Here is a 19,473-nt window from a genome sequence, read left to right as displayed (position 1 = left end):
ATTCACTCTCAGAATCCTCATTACCACTGGGAGTATCCTCAGGAGCGAGTGATACATTTTTATCTTTTCTCGGAGGGATGAAATATAAAGGGGGGGGGTTGAGAAAGTTGCAGGAGGAAGACATTCTGGAGAACCCAATACATTTTGCAAACTGTGTTCTTGTTGTTTGTCAAGTCTTGTTCGGATAGAATTGTTCAATTTGTGTGCTACTTTTTCAACCGAGTTTCTAAACATAAAGAGCATTTCAATGACAGTGAAGAAACCGTCTAGTTGAGAGAAAGAACGTAGAAATGTTGCTGTGAATTGAGGTACAGTGACTCACAAAACAGGCCCAATGTACATCATGATTTTAAACTTTAATTTCTTTCTGAGTGTTAAATAATATTTCCATTTTAGACTATATGTACATAGAGTGCTTTTCAGCGATTATAATGATAAATGAATTGTGTATGTAGCTTGTCCCAATAATGAGTAATACATCACCAAAGGGAAAAGTGCAAAACATTGGGCCGATTTTGTGAGTCACTGTATCATAATTTGGGTTTGGGTATAGATCAGCTTTCGAGTAGGTAGAGCCAGACAGAACAGTTTCTCCGACCTTTATTCTAACAGAATCATTATTGATGTGAAATAACTTCTTCAACAGTGGGAGACAAATTTGATATGCGAAGTCTCTTTCAGAAACCTTGGTGTGATTCAAAGGTTCCGAAATAAATTGATTAGCATCGACAAGATATAAAATATTGCTAAAGAAATCAAGTACATGTTGATTTTCGGCGCTGACATCTGATTTGGAACGTAACAAACTAATGTATTTCTCAGCATTACTGATCTGATTTTCCGACATAACTAAAGCGGTAATGGCTTCCCATTTTTCTTTTAACGATTTTTCTAGTTTAGGGACCTTCATAATAAACTTCTTGTTATTATTGACAATTCTTGACCAAACTTCAGGTTCGAATAAACACCTAGTAATATTTTCTTTGGTTTCTGAAAGATCAAGTACGCATGATAGACCACATTTCATAGCCTTGAGTTCATCGCCGGTTAATGATTTTCCTTGTTTGTATTTCTCATGGATTTCTTCACCGCAGGCATAGAGAGTTTCTTTTAAGCTTTTCGTGTTTTTATCCAGTTTAGAAGATGGTGAAGTATTGTTGTCAATTGAGCACTGTATATTTTTAGAAGAGGAAGATTCTTGTTTCTCAACAGTAATTTGTTTATTCAAGTTCTTCAGTCTCTTAACACCCTTTAACAATGTTTCTGCTTCAAATACAAGTTGTGTTTGATGGTTAAGTTTTCTTTTTAAGACTTGGCGTTCTTTTGTTTCTTTTTTCTTGTTAAATTCTTCTTGGTATATGTCTTGTGTGCTTTTCATTTTCAGGTATTTTTTGGCTTTACTTGCAAAGTCTTGTACGTAAGGATGCTTGACCATTTGTGTTGAGATTTTCTCAAGACCGTTGATATACCTCTGTATTGATGCTATTGCAGTTGTTGAACTTTTATCAGCTTTAACAAGACTTTGTACGTTCGTCCATTCTTCAAGTGGAATGTCCGTGAAGCGGGAAAAAATATGGTATTTCAAGCAATCGCTTTTTTTTATTTTGAAATTTGAGTAATTTTTATTTTTGCAGTTTGAGACATTCATATTGAGTTGGATTAGCACTCAAACAAAAGATAAAGAAAGTGTTGATATTTCATTATTTAAACTTTTGTTGATAAAAAACTACCGATTTACTTAAATACACTACATCTAAGCGGTCATTAAATAAATAAATTGGTGACGTTTTTTTTCTCTTGTTATCTGCTTTGTGTTCATTTTAATTCATCCAACTATATTCCTTTCCTCATGATGAAAACAAACACCCCTAGAGCGGGGTTTCTAAATGGAAAATCATACTCTGATACCGTTAAACGACTACCAACTAAACAACATTCACTCATGGATCCAACAGTCAATACGATTCTCCCTATACATCACTTTCGGATCCTTCGAATTTCAGTCTGGAAGTGAAGGTTGTTCACACTAAACTCTGGTGTCACACTCGAGCTGATGGTGCATGTCTTTTAGACATCTCAAAAGTACCGAACATCTCTGTTGAAGATCATCTCGATCAGATCGCTGATCTCTACGGAGGAACAAAAAATTTCTATAGTATTAAATTTACTGGTCGTCAGAATACACAGTATATTGAAGCGTACCCTAAAACTGAGATTAAGAACGATTTTATCTCTAACGGTGTGCTGTATGAAAAGTGTAACGTTCGACTTCTTCCATGTGCTGCGCTGGAAGGTGACGGTAAAACTATTCATGTCAAGTTGACTGATCTCCCATTTGGTCCAACTGATGTGCTTTTAGACAATCTTAGAACCACTTTAGAAAGACATGATAAAATTTTGGACGTATCTGTTATGATTGTAGTAGCCTTTATAACTAAGTTAATAGAAATAAACCATCATTTATTACATAATAAAGAGGTTATTCAAATAAAACTAGTATATTGTACTTCACAGCATAATATTCATTCTACACTCAGTTTTAATAATAGTCGTTGTTAGAGTATTCGAGCTTTCAAAATAAGTATATACATTGTATTATGTAACAATAAGAATTCAATAGGATATGCATCTATAATATTCAACATTGTTATGTAATAACATCTTAAAGGATGATAATAATAATAGTAGCACATAAATAATTGGTATTAGTGTTATTGCTGTAAATTAATAGTAACGCGTTGCTTACCTCCAGAAATAATACTTGGGCATATTTTTAATAACAGTGTTGATAAGATAAAGATAACAAAAAGAACAAGACAGAATAAATCTGTGAAAACTTTGTATAAAACTTTTATTATCAATTCAAAATTTAAAATAAAAAACCTGATTTTTAAAAGTTGAGTGCAAAATGGATCCTTATTTATATCTTGTGGAGAACGGGTTACTTCGCGACAGGAACAGAATGAAGATATCTTGAAAGAAGAATATTTTCCCATAGAATAATTTAAGTTATTGTGTTTGAGCTCTTGTCTTTGCCCTGACTGAGAATTAATCTCAGTTAACTCTAATAAATATTAAATTATTAATGCTTGATCTAGCCGGTTATTTTTCTTGAAACCAAATAATAAAATCTCGTATGTTCATACTTATGAAAGATACAGGGAAGATGCTTTGTATTATATTCATTCCTTAATATACTACTTGAATGAATATCATTATATTGTATAGTGTATAGATAGTATATGATCATATTTATAAATTAGTATATAAGACAATATTATAATAATAATGTGTATATATAACTAATAAGTATAGTCTATAATTCATATATCTTTATCATTAATAACTCCTTACACTTTGTTTTGCTTATCATTATTTCGTAGAGTTAGTATTTATTATAATATTATTTTTCTCATCACAAGAATGTCTTATAAACTGAAATCAAATAATATTGTATGCATAAAGTGTACAACTATAACTATAATATCATTCGGTCCTTCATGACGCTGATTTGTATATTATAAGATATTATGTAATACATCATTATATACACAACACATTCTGACCATCATCTTCTTTCAATACAACAACGAATTTCTTATAGTTAATTATCATCACTTATACATACACTTCAACATTTTTCCTTTTATCCCAAAAGGGTTTTTCTTTCCATAGCGATCTGACCAGGGCAAAACAGCATATAAATGCTATGTGCTCATTGGTCATTTTTTTAATTTTTAATCCTATCAGAATATGTTTACGTGTATTTATAATATTAAAGATGCAAATAGTAGTCACTCGTGTAACATTTCATTATAAAACGATATAAAATGCACGAATGTTTAATTTCCTTCTTTTTTTTCTTTTTTTTCCCCCTTTTTTTTTCAGAAATGTGGGGAGCCTGTTTTAGGCCGGGCTATGAATAGCACTGAAAATCGCCCCGTCTGTATAGTGCCTCCCATGGCTGATGGAAGGTAACACAGGCTCATAGAATATTTATTGATAATAAGAACGTGACTGCGCTCACTAAAAAATAAAGTTATCAAGCTATTTGGGAAAATTGAAGAAATATATACGCATTTTTTTTTTTTTTTTTTTAATATGCATAAAATTGCTTGTTTGTATATTTTCATGATAAATACTCTTGTCTAGTTTCTAAATAACATTTAAGTTGTTGATGGCTACAATAATATTATACTTGGGTAGGATGGAGTAGTATATACATATTTATTTTATTTTATTTAATTGACGAATGCTAATGTTTAAATTTTGATTCTTTTAGAATTGTAACTAGCATTGTTACGACGACACTTTCGTTTATTGTTATCATTATTATTAGGTCTATCATTAGTAGATACAAGATTAGCTTCATTTGAAGGCGCTTATTCATTACAACGTGCCCAATATTTTCTAATAAGAGAGAGAGAGAGAGAGAGAGAGAGAGAGAGAGAGAGAGAGAGAGAGAGAGAGTAGTCATGGAAATTACTAGCAGACTCCTAAGTAATCATCGCTTTCGCCATAACCTTTTCTATCTGACTTAGTATAAGTAATTACCAGGAGTAACCCTTATAGTTGATTACTACCTCAACTTCATAAGTATCAGTTTCAGTATTGACCGATTTAACTTTACGCGATATCACTTTAATATGGGAAGGAGGTACGTCTCTTGGTAAGAGTGGACCTGTACCATCAACCAATACATAGCTTCCACCTTGAGTTTTTCTTTTGACAGTGTAAACGTTTATAGATGATGGACTTTGTTTTTAAACACTCAGTGTTCGACTATACTATTTGCATGAGGATGATAGCTTGTTACAAGCCGATGGTCGATACCAGAGTGTTCAATATAAAGTCGTACTATTTCATTTACGTATTCTGTACCATTATTGCTTTGGATAATTTTAGATCTTCCCATTAGAGATAGATAGTATATTTCTTATCATAAGTGTTATTGTTAAGGATAATTTATCAAGGATTGCTCCAAGTATACAAAATCTAGTAAATATACCAACAACTAGAAGGATGTAGTTATTTCCTTGTAAAAATATTGTTATAGGGTCCAGCGGCATCAATACAAATGTGATCCTATGGTGCATTAGCATAAATTGATTTTGATAGATGATATTCATGTTTTGATAATCGGGACAGTTTTTTACTGTGTCAAGAGTATCTTCTTTAAGCTTTGTCCAATGAATTCATTCATTATGTAAAGCTGTTACCATAGCTTGAGCATCACGATGTCCTTCTAAATGAGTTTTTATCAGTAGATTTAATCTTTCTTCTAGTGCTGGTATCATTAAATCAACAAACATCATCATACAAAACGTGAGAAATAGACTCATCGTTGTTAATAATTTTTGAATGTTAATGATTGTTTTTTGGGAGTTTTATCCCTCACTAGTGTTCTTTCAGGTTCGAAAAAAAAAGACGCGATGAAGAATCTAGAGGTGCATTAATGAATACCAAGTCTGCGAATAATGTTAAAGTCATAACCACAAAATTGTATCAAACCAATTGATCATCATAGTATTTAGCAATTGGTTTGAGTATAGAGGAAAGTGAGAGCTTTATTATCAGTATATAAGATGAAGAGATTTTTTCATAAATAAATGGATGATTTATTTTATTTTTTTTAAAAAAAAAAGCAAGTGTGATACTAAGTGATTCGTGTTTGATAATCGAATAGTTTCTTTCAAAAGCAGAAAGTAAACGAACCATAAAATCAATTCCTATTTTGCTTGACTGTTAATGATTTGGTATAGATTAGCGCCAATAGGGTAGTTACTAGCGTCAGTAGCCCAATGTTATGTAAAAAATGGCTGTTGAAGATTAGGATTGGAGCTGAAGACAAAAGCTTCTGAATCTTCATGAATGCAACTTCTTGTACATTTGTCCATAGAGTATTGTTAAGTTTACCTTCAAATCTTCACTTTATCCAATAGAACAGCTATTTCCAAAGTATTAAGCAAATACTTTCTGAAATAATTCACCAAGCCCAAAAAAAAAATCAATCTTTGAATTTCTTTACTAAAAGTAGGATGTGGCCAAGATAAAACGTTAATGACTTTGCAAGAATTAAGCCACGATCCAGAGATATCAACACAGAAGCCAAGCAAGTACACACAAGATTGTGCAAAATGACCCCCCTCCCTTTTTTTTTAAACAACTCTTCCTTTTATTGTTAATTCGACCTTGTTAATAATGGCGTACTAAATATCGTAAGCTCGCTTAGGGTTTTTCAGGACTATAAATTTTATTATTACAAGTATGTGTACATATATATAAATATATGCATTCATTTAAATGAATTAAGAACTAATAGTAGTAATTAATTGAGGTAAGCTAGGATAATGAATAAAGACCTCAGAATCTTCTTTATCATCCGTAGTACGTACAGTCAGTTTCCATCGATTGATATCATAAACACCCGCTAAATAAAATGTCGCAAATGCTTGTAATTCCTTTTTTTCATTAGGTTTTAATGTACCAGAAAATACAGTCATACCTGTCCAATGGAAAGGATAAAGATTCCATGATGACAATTTTTGTTTTGGGGCCTTCGACTGCTGATCTGACGACCAGGGCAATAGTTCTAATAAATAGTTACTTGCTCTATTCCATGAGCAATTGATAAGTGAAATACAAACAGGTATTTTTAAAAGACTGTTTTTTTTTAAAAAAAAAAAAAGAAAGTTTAGTACCATCATTTATATTTTTATATACGTTTTTACATTTATTTACCCTTCTTTATCAAAATCGTGAACTTGTTTATCAGGCACAGAGACCATGATTTTAATAGGACTTTCTTCTTGCAACATATGATTCCGAGTCAAGCTATTAATTAACATAGCTCTCTCCTTTGCTGTAGCTTCAAACATGGTACGATTATTTGTTTTGCTAACAAGATCAGATATCGTTCCTTGGAAAGGGTTTTGCTGAATACCTAAATTTATACCAATAATATAATGATGACCGTGTCGCTTCAGCTCTGGTATATCCCAGTATAAGCTAATATCAATGTCATTTGTAGAATAGAACGTAAACAATTTATGATAGTTTTCTTGTGATATATTAGGAAATTGCTCTTCTAAATAATTTTGGCGCCAATGCATACGCGAATTCATTGCAAATGTTTTGAGTGGATTTGAATCAAATTTAATATCATGTTCTCTCTATATAAAAAAAGGATAAATTATACACATGTATTTATACAAGCATAATTGCATTTTTTCTTACAAAAGACAGCTTAGATATTTCAAGTTGAATAGGGGGAGGAGATCTTTGAGATTTGGTATCTGACGTTTTCAACAATGCACCAAGTGCTTCAGAAGTCCATGCTTCAGGACTTGAATAATTTCCTTGTATATCGATTTTTCGACGTAATTTATAAAAGGTAAAAGTGGTCTGCCTTGGTGGAATCATTGTCTTGGCTAATATATCCTCAGTTGAAGTCATGTCAATACTTAGTGGATATATAGACCATGAGGGACTTGCTATCAATAATTGTGTCAAGTCGAAACTCGCGACAGTTTGAAGGTTTTCAATTTCAATACCCAATATGTATTCATTCACAGTTGTAGTACTTGGCCTTGTAAAGGCATTGATTTTTAATGAAGGCAGGACTTGAATGTGCATTGTATATCGTAATGTACGATGTGCTATCATCACATTATCTTCATTTGATTGATAAGAGAATAAAAACTTAAATGTATGCGTTCCAATACGATCACCACGAATCCAGAATGGCACAAGAGTTGTTTCACCTGGCAAAACAATACCATGTTCATGACTATGTTCTTTAGCTGGTAATGGGATTGTAACAACACTTGAATCAAACAATTGATTGTTAATTTCTATTTCATTAGGCGTTGAATTATCTACAGCTAAATGATATTATGGATTATCAATATTAATGTTTAATATAAATAAATATTATCATTTTACTTACCGTAAATATCTTTATCCATATCCTCAGGATCACCGACACAAACAAAACTGGGATGACTTGTTTTCAGTCGAAGTAATGTTAACCCTTTATTTCCCTTATTATTAATCTCTAAAACGGTTTGTATAACTTCACCTGATAAAATAGAGTCTGGAACATGATGGAATACGAGGTCTAAGAGGGGCATAGGTGATGTAACAAGTATATCTAAAGATCGGTCAGCTGCGTATGTAGCAGACATCATTTCTTCTTTTGTTCTATTTAGTCGTTTTCCCTTTTTAGAGAAGGGTTTAAATGTATGTACAAGCTCATTTAAGGTGTAATGTAAACCAGTCACTTGAATACTTCCTTCATGATGAGGCACAATTTTTAAATTGATCTATACATTATAGTTTTGATTGGAATATTTTTTTCACATTTTTTTTTATAAATGTATATGAATTGTAAACTTACTGTTTTCTTTTCTAAGGGCTCTAATGTTATTTCATCTAACTTTTGTAATGAAAAATAATCAAAATTAAATATATCAGAATTTGAATCTTGCTTCTGTTTACATTCCGGCATTTCTTCAGATGTATCCATTTTTGATTCTTGAGCATCGATAGATGTTTGATATTGACAACCCAACATAACATGACTTAAAGAAATAGATATCTGAAGAGGATTGAATAGATCAATATGAACAATAGCAGGTTCTAATGAGGAAAGACAATAATATTTTTTAGATTAGCTTAATTTTATCACTTTAAATGTATATGTTTACCTCCAACAGCACATACTATACGATGATCGTCTTGTTGTTGAACAGCCATAGCACGTTTAGAACTTGAAATATAACCATGTTTAATACTATCCTCTAATAATGCTAATTCCATATGTGCCCATTCTTCCCTCTGAGAGGTCTTTGGTTGCGCATTAGATAACGTTACCTGAATATCGCGGTCATCAATAATTGGCAGAAATAAATGAGGCAACGATGCTTTCAAAGGATTTAGTCCTACGGCTTCTGTATATTGTTGATAAATAAATAAAAATTCACGCATGTGTGCTGCTTGTTGTTGTGCTGTTTGTTTGACATTATCAGATAAAACGTTTGAAAAGCACGCAACAGCATCTTTCAATCGTCCTAAATGGAATGCCTGACGTCCTAAAGCAAATTGAACATGCGATTGCGCTAATGACCAATTGTGTCCCTCAAGAACATCTGCAGCCATCTGATAGGCGCGATAAGCATGTAAACGTTGTCCTGCTTTACCATAACGATGGCCAGCCATAACGAGATGAAAGCCGTATTTACGTACCATCGGTCGATGTGCTCTCAAAAAACAATGTGCAGCTTGTTCAAGGAAAAGGCCTGAACGAAGATCTGAGTCCTCACCCGTCATGCGAACAAGTGCTGTTGGGATCTCTTTCCACATCTGACGTCCTTTTAGCAACTCATAATACATGATTGTTGCTCGTGTTGCATGAAAGGGCGATCTACATCGTCCCAAGTATTGCTGTATAGCTAATTCGAAATGTCGATCAACATCCATTTTGTTTGTTTGCAATGGCGACATCATTAACAAACAAATACCCATCATTTCTTGTGAACCTGCATGATATGCATATGTCTTTTCGGTTGCATAATCTCGACGAACTGTATCATAGATAGTGTATGCAAATTTATAGTCTCGAAGCATAAAAGCGTAGTCGGCTAATTTACGCATTTGGGCCTCTGGAGAAGAAGCAGGGTATATCATAATTGTGTTGACACCAAAGGGCACGTTGGGTCCTTGAGCTGATATTGTTTGTACCGACTGTAGTGCTGGTGATCGCGTGGAGGAGCCAAAGAATCGTCGGCTAGCACCAAAGAGACGTCCTGTTAGGCCTCGACGTACTGATGCAACTTGCTCGTTCCAGTGTTGGATATTACGTTCCATGAAGGGAATTAAACTTTGTATTACAAATTCTCTAATCATTGTTTTTACATTATTGATATCTTCATTTCTTAAGCATCGCCCATATTGAACTGTAGTCGTTTCGGATAATAAAGGAGAAAGGGTTGAAGATAATGTGTCTTCAGATTTTTCATCAAGTAAATCAACGGGTATAGACTGAATGGATGTTCCTTGAATCACTGTAGCGGGAGGAAGTGGTGAGCTATTATTACTGCTACGGTTGGAGGAGACTGACACAGAACGAGAATGACCTGGGGTAACTGATATTGGTGTTGATACAGTAGAAGAAATAGACGTAGATGAACTGTCAGTAGGATCTACACCAACCATTGACATAGTTGAAGATAAATTAGCTGTATATGAATGTAACATAGATTCAATATGATACATTTCACTTAATCCTTCTTCCCAAATAGCTCGAATATCATCCTCTGATTTATCCTCTATATTATCGTTATCTGTTGGATCTCTAGGCTTGGAATTTATTTTAAGTAAGAAGCAATGTAAGCCTACTGTACGTTTTAACTTTTCAAATACAGCCATAGAGCTAATAAAACATAAAACAGAAAAAGAAGTCAATATCTAATACATATACTCTCATTGTTGTTAGTTAGTTTTCTTACTGCTCAAGTGTTGTAAGATTTGAATCATGAAGTACAACATAATATCTCAGAATATTTGTATCTACATAAGGCTTATCAATCGTAAAAGAAGGTACATTTGGATTATAGAGTTGCATAATTGTGCTGACAGGATCAGGATTAGTCGAAGAAATGACGATCATCGTAGCTACTGGATGATCAAAGGTTTCATATTCAGTAATACCCCGAAGTGATAAAAAAGTGTTTTTAAAATCGGCATACCAAGGAGTTAAGTCATCCAAAGAAGCTAATAGCCAGAATTTCATAAACATTAAAGCCAATTTTGACTTTTGTTTAACTTACTGTTAAGATATTTTTCTGTTACATCATGCTTATTTCTAATTTCCTCCATCAAGTTTTTATATTGTTCGCCTTTAGCTTTGACTGTTTCGTGAAGAAGTTTCATTACTGCTTGATAATTGGGTTCTTCTAATTTTTGAGTAGACTTAAATCGAACATTAAAGTCATCGATAATGATAGGAGTTCCTTGCCAATCCCGTGTTGTAACTAGAAAAAAAAAAAAAAAAAAAAAAAAAAAAAAAAAAAAAAAAAAGATTAAGAAAATAAATAAATAAGATAAAAATGATAAATACATTTTATGATTACCTTGGCCTTCAATCATGTCACCAAAAGGTTTAATGAAGTCAGCAAAAGATGGGATGTGATTAATTCTACATAATTCTTCTGCATCTTCACTTGCTGTTACTGCTATTAAAGGTGCAATTGACCGTGGGATTATATTTCGTGTAGACTTTTGGGAAGAAGTTTCCATTGCTGTTTAATTCTTTTAAAAAAAAAAAAAAATGAAAAAAGAAAAAAAAAAACGAAAAGAAAAAGTAAAATAATAATAATAATAAAACAGTATACATATTCTTAGATAAAAAAATAAAAAAGTAAAATTCAAGCGACGCCTTTTTCGAGTGTATAACATATACAGCAAGCAACTTATAATTAGACATTATATTTTTTATTTCTTGTAATAAATACATTTTGCTTTGTTACATACAGATATACATACAAATATAAAAAAAAAAAAAAAAAAAAAAAAAAAAAAAAAAAGAATGAAGAGAAGGAGAGCAAAAATGTGTGTAAAGGACTTTTTTTTTTCAGGAAGGTATATACTTTGCCATATATTGCATGTAATACATGCATAAAATAATAAGGAGAGATAATATATAAAACTTATAATTCCATGTGTACACCCATAAGCATAGTTCGGTTATCAGAGCTTTCACTCGTATGATTTGTATTTTGTTCAATAAGAGGTAATTCTCCACTACTAGAAGAACCATGACTATTAGGAGTTGGTAAATTGTTATTATTAGTTGTTTGTTGTTGGTCATTGGTAGTCGCTATAGTATTAACTGAATTATTGTTTGCTACTATAGTAGCATCTTGATCAGCACCTGTAACGTTTCCATTAACAGTAGTAACATTAGCAATAGCAACGGTTGCTGTAATAGCAGAACCTGTGCTGGTATTATCATGAGCCACAGAAGAATGTCTTTCAACACACCACCAACGATGACCATCAGCCCAAGCTTTACTTTGGCAAGCCTTCGAACAATATTTAGCTTTTCGACAACGTCTACATTTTGCAAACTCACGAGGCTGTGATTCCCATTTACCACAGGACATGTTAGCGCAACGTCGAATACCACCACGTGTTTCATCCTTACGACATGCATTTCGCATTATAACGCCTGCCCAATATTGGACTGGACCTTGATGAAGACGATGACAAAATTTCTCTACTACGCTAAATACATTTTTAGAATAAGCAGATTGAAATAAATCACGAATATGAGGATATTTCGAAAGATAAGCTAATAATTGCAAGCATAAAAGCACATCTTCTTCTCGATGAAATACATGTTCAATATCAGAAAATTTGGTATCTTGTTTTTCTTTATGAATACGTCTATATCGTCTCTGAGCGGGGTCAATCTTGATATAAGGAAAGGTAGAACGACGTAATAATTTAGATTTTGCTATTGATTCATTATTATTATTATTATTATTAGATGCTGTAGATATTGATGAATTATTGTTATTATTTGATATATTATCTAGTAATGAATTCATTATTACCATCTACATATATTAGTTGATATTATTATACTCACCTTTTAGGTCTTTATGTATATTTGCAATTAAATCTAGTAATAAGAGTTATGATATTGCTTAAAATAATAATAAATAATTATTATTATTAATATATTATTACCTTTTTTTAATTCTTTTTTCCCATTTGTAATCTCATGAGATTTTGTAAAATTACCAAGGATAGTTAAAACAAAAGGTATAACACCAGCATCTACTATTTTGCTTCGAATTTGTTCAGTACCCCTAACACCAATATTAACTATACTTTGAAAAGCAAGTGTCCATTTCCATAAAGTAAGTCGATCAGCTCTACTTGATGTTTGGTATAAGATACGAACAAGTCTTTCTAATCCTCCATCTAAACATAAAATTTCTCTAATGCGTGGAGATGTTGATGTTAAATAAGCAAGATGAGTTAAAGAATTGACAAGTGGTAAAGTAGCTGTACAATCCAAAGCTCTGCGATCATAAAGTGCAGAAGTAATACAAATTGCTGCTTTATTTTGTGAAGGAAAATATAAATTAGGTTCTCTCATATAAATATAAAATTAAAGAGAAAAAAAAAAGGGAGAAGAAAGAAAAAGGGAAATTAACAGTAGAAAAAAAAATTATTAATACTGGATTTCCGCTTGAGATTAGGACTATTTCCAAAAAAAAAAAAAAAAAAAAAAAAAAATGAAAATGAAAATGAAAATGAAAATGAAAATGAAAATGAAAATAAAAATAAAAATAAAAAAAAAATAGACGAATCAGATTTTATTTTTAGACATTTTCGCTTTTGGACGTTACATCATTTTTTATTGGATGTTCCTAGATTATAATTTATTTATTTATTTATTTTTTTTGGAGGTTTTGGATTCATTATTGGATGAATAAGCCATGTTCATGAAAAAAGAATCAATTTTAACTGAACAGTAGTTGATATTTATTGACAATAGTCTTTGTATATAAAAAAGATATTAATCTATGACTCCCTCCTTTTTTATCTTTTCATCACAAAAAAAAAGGGATATGTATACTGTATCCTCTATTATCGCAGTACCTATGCTCCTGAATGGCTTGACTTTTATTATCTGTTTATTCATATCCATCTAGCACTTCTATCTTTTCGTCTCATGATTGGTATCTATTTACTAGTACAATGGAGTTTATTCTTCTGGATAAAAAGTATTTATTATCGTTGTCATTCTTTTTCCTACAAGGGGGGGGGGCTTTTTACGGATATTAGCATTTCTAAGCATTAGCTTTATTCGTTTGAGAGAAGAATAGGATGGTTTCTAATATTTCATAATCCAAAAGTAAATATTTGTAAAGTTGCTTACATTTTTATACCCTAATTTTCTTTTCTTATTAGTTTTTTTAATACAAGTTCATTATACCTGTATGCGCAGTCAATTATAATATCTAATCCAATGCATAAAGATAAGTAAATTTTCAAGGCTTTACTCGAAGGGAAATACATCGCTCCAGGTAACAAAAAAGTTATATGTTATTTGGGAAGAGGTGAAACATCTGGCTAAAAGACTTCCATATGCTGTACTTTGTTTTTTTGATTATAACACTATTATTTAAGCATATTAAAAACTCGGTGCTATTTGGTGTTAGACAGTTTTCGCATGATATTGCGGTCATATATTGTTTACTTGTATTGCTCAAATAGATAGTAGATAGTTTATTCCTTTTCTTTATTAGTAATGTATTCTTAACAATAAAGATACGATAAAAGAACTTGTTAAAAAAAAGACTATAAATGATTAATCGAATATTGACTATCCAGAAGATAGTAAAAAAAAATACTTCTAATTCTAATTCTCCTTTCATTTTACCATTAAAGGGTATTTATATATATATAATTTTTAAAACATCACCTTTTAATGTATGCTTTGTCAAGTAATAAAGAATATAAATAAAAGCTTAGTTTCTGACATAAATAACGTTTATCTAGTAGAATAGATGTTTAAATATACAGCTTGATCTCAGTTAAATAGTCTGTTATGATAGTTATTGTTCTTATATATCTTGATTCAGTATTATGCTTATAAACAAATCGTGATTATAAGTTTAATTAATATTATTTAAAGAAAGCTACATACATCTATTGATACCTATGTCTGGACAATATATAAATGTATTAATAATACCTGTTATTGTAATTAAAGTGACTATAATTGCTAGAATACAAGAGTAAGGTAGCTCTTTTAAAGAAAACCCAATATATTACATTTTATTAACTCCTAGTATGAAAGATAGGAGAGAGGCTTCTGTTGAATAACATACCTAGAAGCGAATAAAGGTAAGCTTGACAAAATAGATAGAGGCTTATTTTCCTGAAGGGCTTACTCCTCATTTATTTGAACATCTTTTCTGACATGTTAATGGCTATTGTGCTATATGTTACAAAGTGAAAAAATAAAATCGATAGAGCTATACTCTACAATAAGTACGTTATTAACTGCATCCCCACCCACCCCCTGGAGACAACATTATTTCCTAAAACATCTTTCAGTAAACACCTGTTCTTTATAAACCCATATATATAAAACAACTTTTAATACTGGCCAAGGAAATATTTGGTTTTAATTGCTTTTTATTCAAGGAAAAGATTCACTCAAAATATTGACATCTGTAATATTCTACATGTCTTCCAGGCATAGACTACATGATCGACACTACCTTGAACTGGATTCAGAGTCCTTTATAATAAAAAAAAAAAAAGAAAAGAAAAGAAAAAAAAGTTGCTACAAATCAGTAAATTCATAAGCTTATTCAATCCAAGAGTTTTCGTGTAGTAGCCTATTCACAATAAACCCGTTATCATTTGCCTTCTTTGGTATGAATAGGAGTAATTTTTATACACAATAGACAACTAATAATAAAAGTTGAATAATATATGCGAGCGAATATGCATACATATCAGTAGTGCAAGCATATTATTAGTTTAAGCTTAATGTTTTATTATAACCATTTGTATTTTCTATATCCTTGAGCTTAATTTGAGTTTTTTAGTCTCTCTAGTTCTCTAGCAATTTTAATGATACTTAGCCTTTTCAAATTTTAATTTTAGCTAAACTAACGTCTCTTAATAAATACTCTACTAACGGTAATTTTCAGCATTGTTAATTGCCGTCTTTTGCTTCATTTTTTATGCAAGGCCAATGTATTTAGGGAGGTACCTTTTCTGTTATATTAATAGGATATATATATATGTATGAAGAGAAAATAATCAATTTATGAAAGGAAACAAACATTACCAACTGACACTGCCAATACCAATAGGTAATGCAGATTATATCTTTAAATAGATACTAACTTATAGCTTTTTTTTTCCCTTAGATGTAATATGTATTGACGTTAGTACATCAAGCGGACCATTATAAAAAAAAATCTTTTCAAGTGCTCGTTATGAACTCGAGATAGTCTATCAAGATATGTACAGGAATTTTTTAAAACGTCATATCCTTATATTTTTTTTTCTTATTTATATATTTATATTTATAATGACAATAGTTGGTACAAGCAGAAAGCAAAAGTAACAATGTGCTAATATTAATAAAGAGAAGAAAATAGTAGAAAAAAAAAAGAAAAGAAAAGTGAAAACAGACAGAAATGTTTAATGTGAAAAAAAAAAAAAAATACAAAAGACTAGGGCATTCTTCGTTGTGCTCAACAAAATAGTAAACAATAATACAAAACCTACAACTGCCATATAAATTCATCAATGACCGATACATAGATAATTTCAAGTTTAAAATTGTTATAGTCTTCAGAGATGTTGAACAAATCATTTTTATAAATTATCTCATTTTGACGCATAGAAATGATAAGCTTGTCCAAAATCATATTTTCCATCAACCATTTTCATATACTCTCTATTAAATAATCAATAACAAAAGGCCAACAACTAAACAATACTTGGTTGATATTTTTTTTTATAGTTACTTTGGATTAGTTTAAGGACAGGCAGATTAATGAAGTATATTGAACCGTTTTAGTTAGTAGCGCTAGTCAATATATAGCAGAAGCTTGCACCGAGTCGTCCATTATTTACTCTAATTCTATATTAGAATAATTTCAAAATAGTCTAATGTTTTACTCAAAGTACCGTTTACAATGTAGTAAGTTAATCTCGTGTAAAATTAGATAAAAAAAAATGTTAATCCGTACTACGTAATTATATAGAATCTGAATCGCCAAGCAGTGCGTGTAATTGCCGAAAAATAGTATTATAAATTAACATGCCATAGAGAGACAGTTTGACCAAGTGCAAATACTAGCAAAGTAAATAATAAAGATTTAAATGACTAAATAACCAGATTTTAGTTAACCTCCACAAGAGAAATTAAAATTTTCATGCGTTCCTCAAATTTCTTTCACAATCGCTCGAAAAGATTGTGCCGTTTCTGCTTACTATATGAATCGAATTTGAAGAGGATTACATCAACGGCGCATCATATGATATGCAAATATTATCATATTACCAAAATTATCAAATCTTTTCTTATTTCCCTTATTACATTAGCATTTTATCACATTTTTTTTTTTTTTTTTTTTTTGGTAAATGTATTAAATGCTTTCTTGCTCAAGGAATCATATATAAACTAGCTGAAACATTTTCATATAGTCATATTCTATTTTTTTTATTGGGGGGAGGACAAATAAGATATAAAAAAAGTTAGATACCCTCAGTACTAATCTCAATTATTATTTTTAGTTTTGAAGAACTTGTATAAAATGGAAGCAATGATATCTCATTTAATAACATAATATGACCAGACAAGTTCACTGTCAGTTTTATATTATGCAAAAGAATAATAGAGAGTCAAAAGACTATCATTTATAAATCTGACTTAACGCTTAACAATTTTAGTACTGAAGAAGTAAACAACTAATATGAAATCGCAATTATCAATTCAGGGCGTACACTCATGCTTACTGCAAGTACCGGATCTGACTAGTATGACATAAAATGCTGTGCTCCGAAGGAATACTGCCACATAACAGAGTTTAACCTAATATATGTCAAGGTTTAAAAAATATAAACATGATATAACAAATACTAAAAGCCAGATACACCATTTAGCGCTGTGAGCACTATGCCCATCATTATGCCCTCTATAGCCATACATTAACTTATTGTTATTACTCGATTTAGATAGTCTCAAAAAGGTAAGAACAGCCAGATACATTAGTTTCTTATTTAGTGTATTATGTTTTGTATTACAAAGATGAGTAACTAAAATAAAAGATAAAGTACAGTCCATTGGCATTGTTTTCACTCAATGTATTCAAAATAAAGTTTGTGGAAGGGCTTTCTTTTTTCTTTTTTTTTTTTTTTTCTTCATAAATTTTAATATGTTAAACGTATATGCATATTAAAACAAAATTAGGCCGTTTACTTGTTATTTCTTTTTATTATGTATGTAATGAGATAATTAATTAACATAAGGGGGAAGGAAATAACAATTGCTGTCATGCATTTATGAAAAAAAAAAAGTCTTTTATATGTGCCTGGACATGATAGTTGAAGTCGTGTATCGTTCCGTCTCTCTCTCTCTCTCTTTTAATGTAATAGGAATACATGCTAGTTTATCCAGGAATATTTTTCATTAGGATTATAAGCGCTTGAAGGCTTAGTTAATATATCATCTGTTATCGTTTCTGGTGAAGAAATAGAAATGCTTGTACTATACGAAGGTAAAATAGAAGATGAAGTTATTGTATTAAAGAAATGATGCAATAAATTATAGCGTTCATCGAATTCAATTGTAATTGCCTATTCTATTGTTTAGTACATAGATATGCCATGTTAGTAGTAAAAAAGAAAAAAAATTCTTACATAAGAGATGGATTGTGGAGTTAAACATTTTTGCTCAGTTGTTAATAAAGTTAATCTAAAATTGATTCCACGAACATTTTCTATAGCATTCATACAAGAACATAAATGAGTGATAGCGCTTTCAAACTAATGAAGATTAATATATTTAAATATGCATGTATTCTTATTTTCTTTTGTTTTACTTTAAATCTTTGTCTATGTCTATAATAAATGATAATTATTATAATTGCTAAAAGGGAGAATGGAGGTATCCAAATGAGTTCCATTTGGTTAGTTTGACGAATAATAGTCATCAATGAAATAAAGATCACGATTATCAAACAAACAAATACAGTATGAGAGATGCTACTTCCTATAGATACTGGAGGAGGATAACGCCATGCTGCTGTATTAAAAGTGTTTATAGTTGTAGTGAATTCACGAGGACTCATCTATAAGTATGTTTATAAGTGTTTATTTTTAGTTTCTTAGAACATATAAAAAAATATACTTTACAAATCCTTCTAAATCAAGAGTATATTTATCTGCAAATTTATTTTTACTATAAGTACAATGTAATACTTTCATAACAAAATAATAATAATAATACTTTAATACAAAGAGTATAGAATAAAAGAAGAAAAAAAAAAGGCTTATTCTTTTTCTTGATGAAATGCATTCAAATTTATGCAGTCGTATAGTATCAAATATCATTGAATTTTCTTTATTAATCTATATTACCTTAAAATAAATTCCCCCCCTATCCTAATCTTTAATGCAGATAAAGTTGCTTTTCTCCTCGTTCAACTGTCTAAAATTCATATCTTTAATCTTGTATTCATTCATTTATTTAAAAAAAAAATAGTGAATAGCTAAACATTGAAAATATCTAATTGTACCTACTCCTAATAATATATCAACTAATTCCTTTCTATGTCATCATGCTCCAGATAGAATAGTTAATTTTACTAGTATTCATTTCATTCTTGTTTCAGAGTACTATAGAAAGGCTGATAAATCAGAAAT

The 19,473-nt window shown here is 30.7% G+C and overlaps 6 protein-coding genes across 6 annotated transcripts; 1 reads left to right on the top strand and 5 right to left on the bottom strand.

Annotated features, from left to right (window-relative positions):
• Nucleotides 1-301: 301 nt before the first annotated feature.
• BX663DRAFT_511811 (uncharacterized protein) lies at nt 302-1,739 on the bottom strand. Its single transcript, XM_051527934.1, has one exon. The coding sequence runs from the start codon at nt 1,376-1,378 to the stop codon at nt 398-400; it is 981 nt and encodes a 326-aa protein (XP_051382106.1). The 5' UTR covers nt 1,379-1,739; the 3' UTR covers nt 302-397.
• A 110-nt stretch (nt 1,740-1,849) lies between these two features.
• On the top strand, nt 1,850-2,559 carry BX663DRAFT_561704 (uncharacterized protein; the record flags this gene model as incomplete). The annotated part of the gene is made up of 2 exons (XM_051531935.1): nt 1,850-1,878; nt 1,956-2,559. 2 exons carry the CDS (start codon nt 1,850-1,852, stop codon nt 2,557-2,559), a joined length of 633 nt encoding a protein of 210 aa, XP_051382105.1.
• A 1,528-nt stretch (nt 2,560-4,087) lies between these two features.
• Nucleotides 4,088-4,477, bottom strand: BX663DRAFT_511808 (uncharacterized protein; the record flags this gene model as incomplete). The annotated part of the gene is made up of 2 exons (XM_051527933.1): nt 4,088-4,198; nt 4,256-4,477. One exon carries the CDS (start codon nt 4,475-4,477, stop codon nt 4,256-4,258), a length of 222 nt encoding a protein of 73 aa, XP_051382104.1. The 3' UTR covers nt 4,088-4,198.
• A 2,729-nt stretch (nt 4,478-7,206) lies between these two features.
• BX663DRAFT_570483 (ER-golgi trafficking TRAPP I complex 85 kDa subunit-domain-containing protein) lies at nt 7,207-10,792 on the bottom strand (the record flags this gene model as incomplete). Its single annotated transcript, XM_051532121.1, has 5 exons — nt 7,207-7,883; nt 7,949-8,324; nt 8,399-8,640; nt 8,709-10,432; nt 10,509-10,792. The coding sequence occupies 5 exons, from the start codon at nt 10,790-10,792 to the stop codon at nt 7,207-7,209; spliced, it is 3,303 nt and encodes a 1,100-aa protein (XP_051382103.1).
• Nucleotides 10,793-11,592: 800 nt separating this feature from the next.
• On the bottom strand, nt 11,593-13,281 carry BX663DRAFT_455665 (uncharacterized protein). Its single transcript, XM_051523845.1, has 3 exons — nt 12,754-13,281; nt 12,653-12,685; nt 11,593-12,595 (listed from the first exon to the last, which is right to left on the bottom strand). The coding sequence occupies exons 1-3, from the start codon at nt 13,166-13,168 to the stop codon at nt 11,709-11,711; spliced, it is 1,335 nt and encodes a 444-aa protein (XP_051382102.1). The 5' UTR covers nt 13,169-13,281; the 3' UTR covers nt 11,593-11,708.
• A 4,900-nt stretch (nt 13,282-18,181) lies between these two features.
• On the bottom strand, nt 18,182-19,046 carry BX663DRAFT_543587 (uncharacterized protein). The gene is made up of 4 exons (XM_051530850.1): nt 18,964-19,046; nt 18,651-18,899; nt 18,469-18,594; nt 18,182-18,405 (listed from the first exon to the last, which is right to left on the bottom strand). Exons 1-4 carry the CDS (start codon nt 19,033-19,035, stop codon nt 18,214-18,216), a joined length of 639 nt encoding a protein of 212 aa, XP_051382101.1. The 5' UTR covers nt 19,036-19,046; the 3' UTR covers nt 18,182-18,213.
• Nucleotides 19,047-19,473: the final 427 nt, after the last annotated feature.

The sequence above is a fragment of the Cokeromyces recurvatus genome, assembly GCF_025118155.1.
Source record: "Cokeromyces recurvatus strain NRRL 2243 chromosome Unknown BX663scaffold_15, whole genome shotgun sequence".
Taxonomy (NCBI): domain Eukaryota; kingdom Fungi; phylum Mucoromycota; class Mucoromycetes; order Mucorales; family Mucoraceae; genus Cokeromyces; species Cokeromyces recurvatus.
Note: the sequence above shows the minus strand (reverse complement) of the source record. Positions and strands in the feature narration are given on the sequence as shown.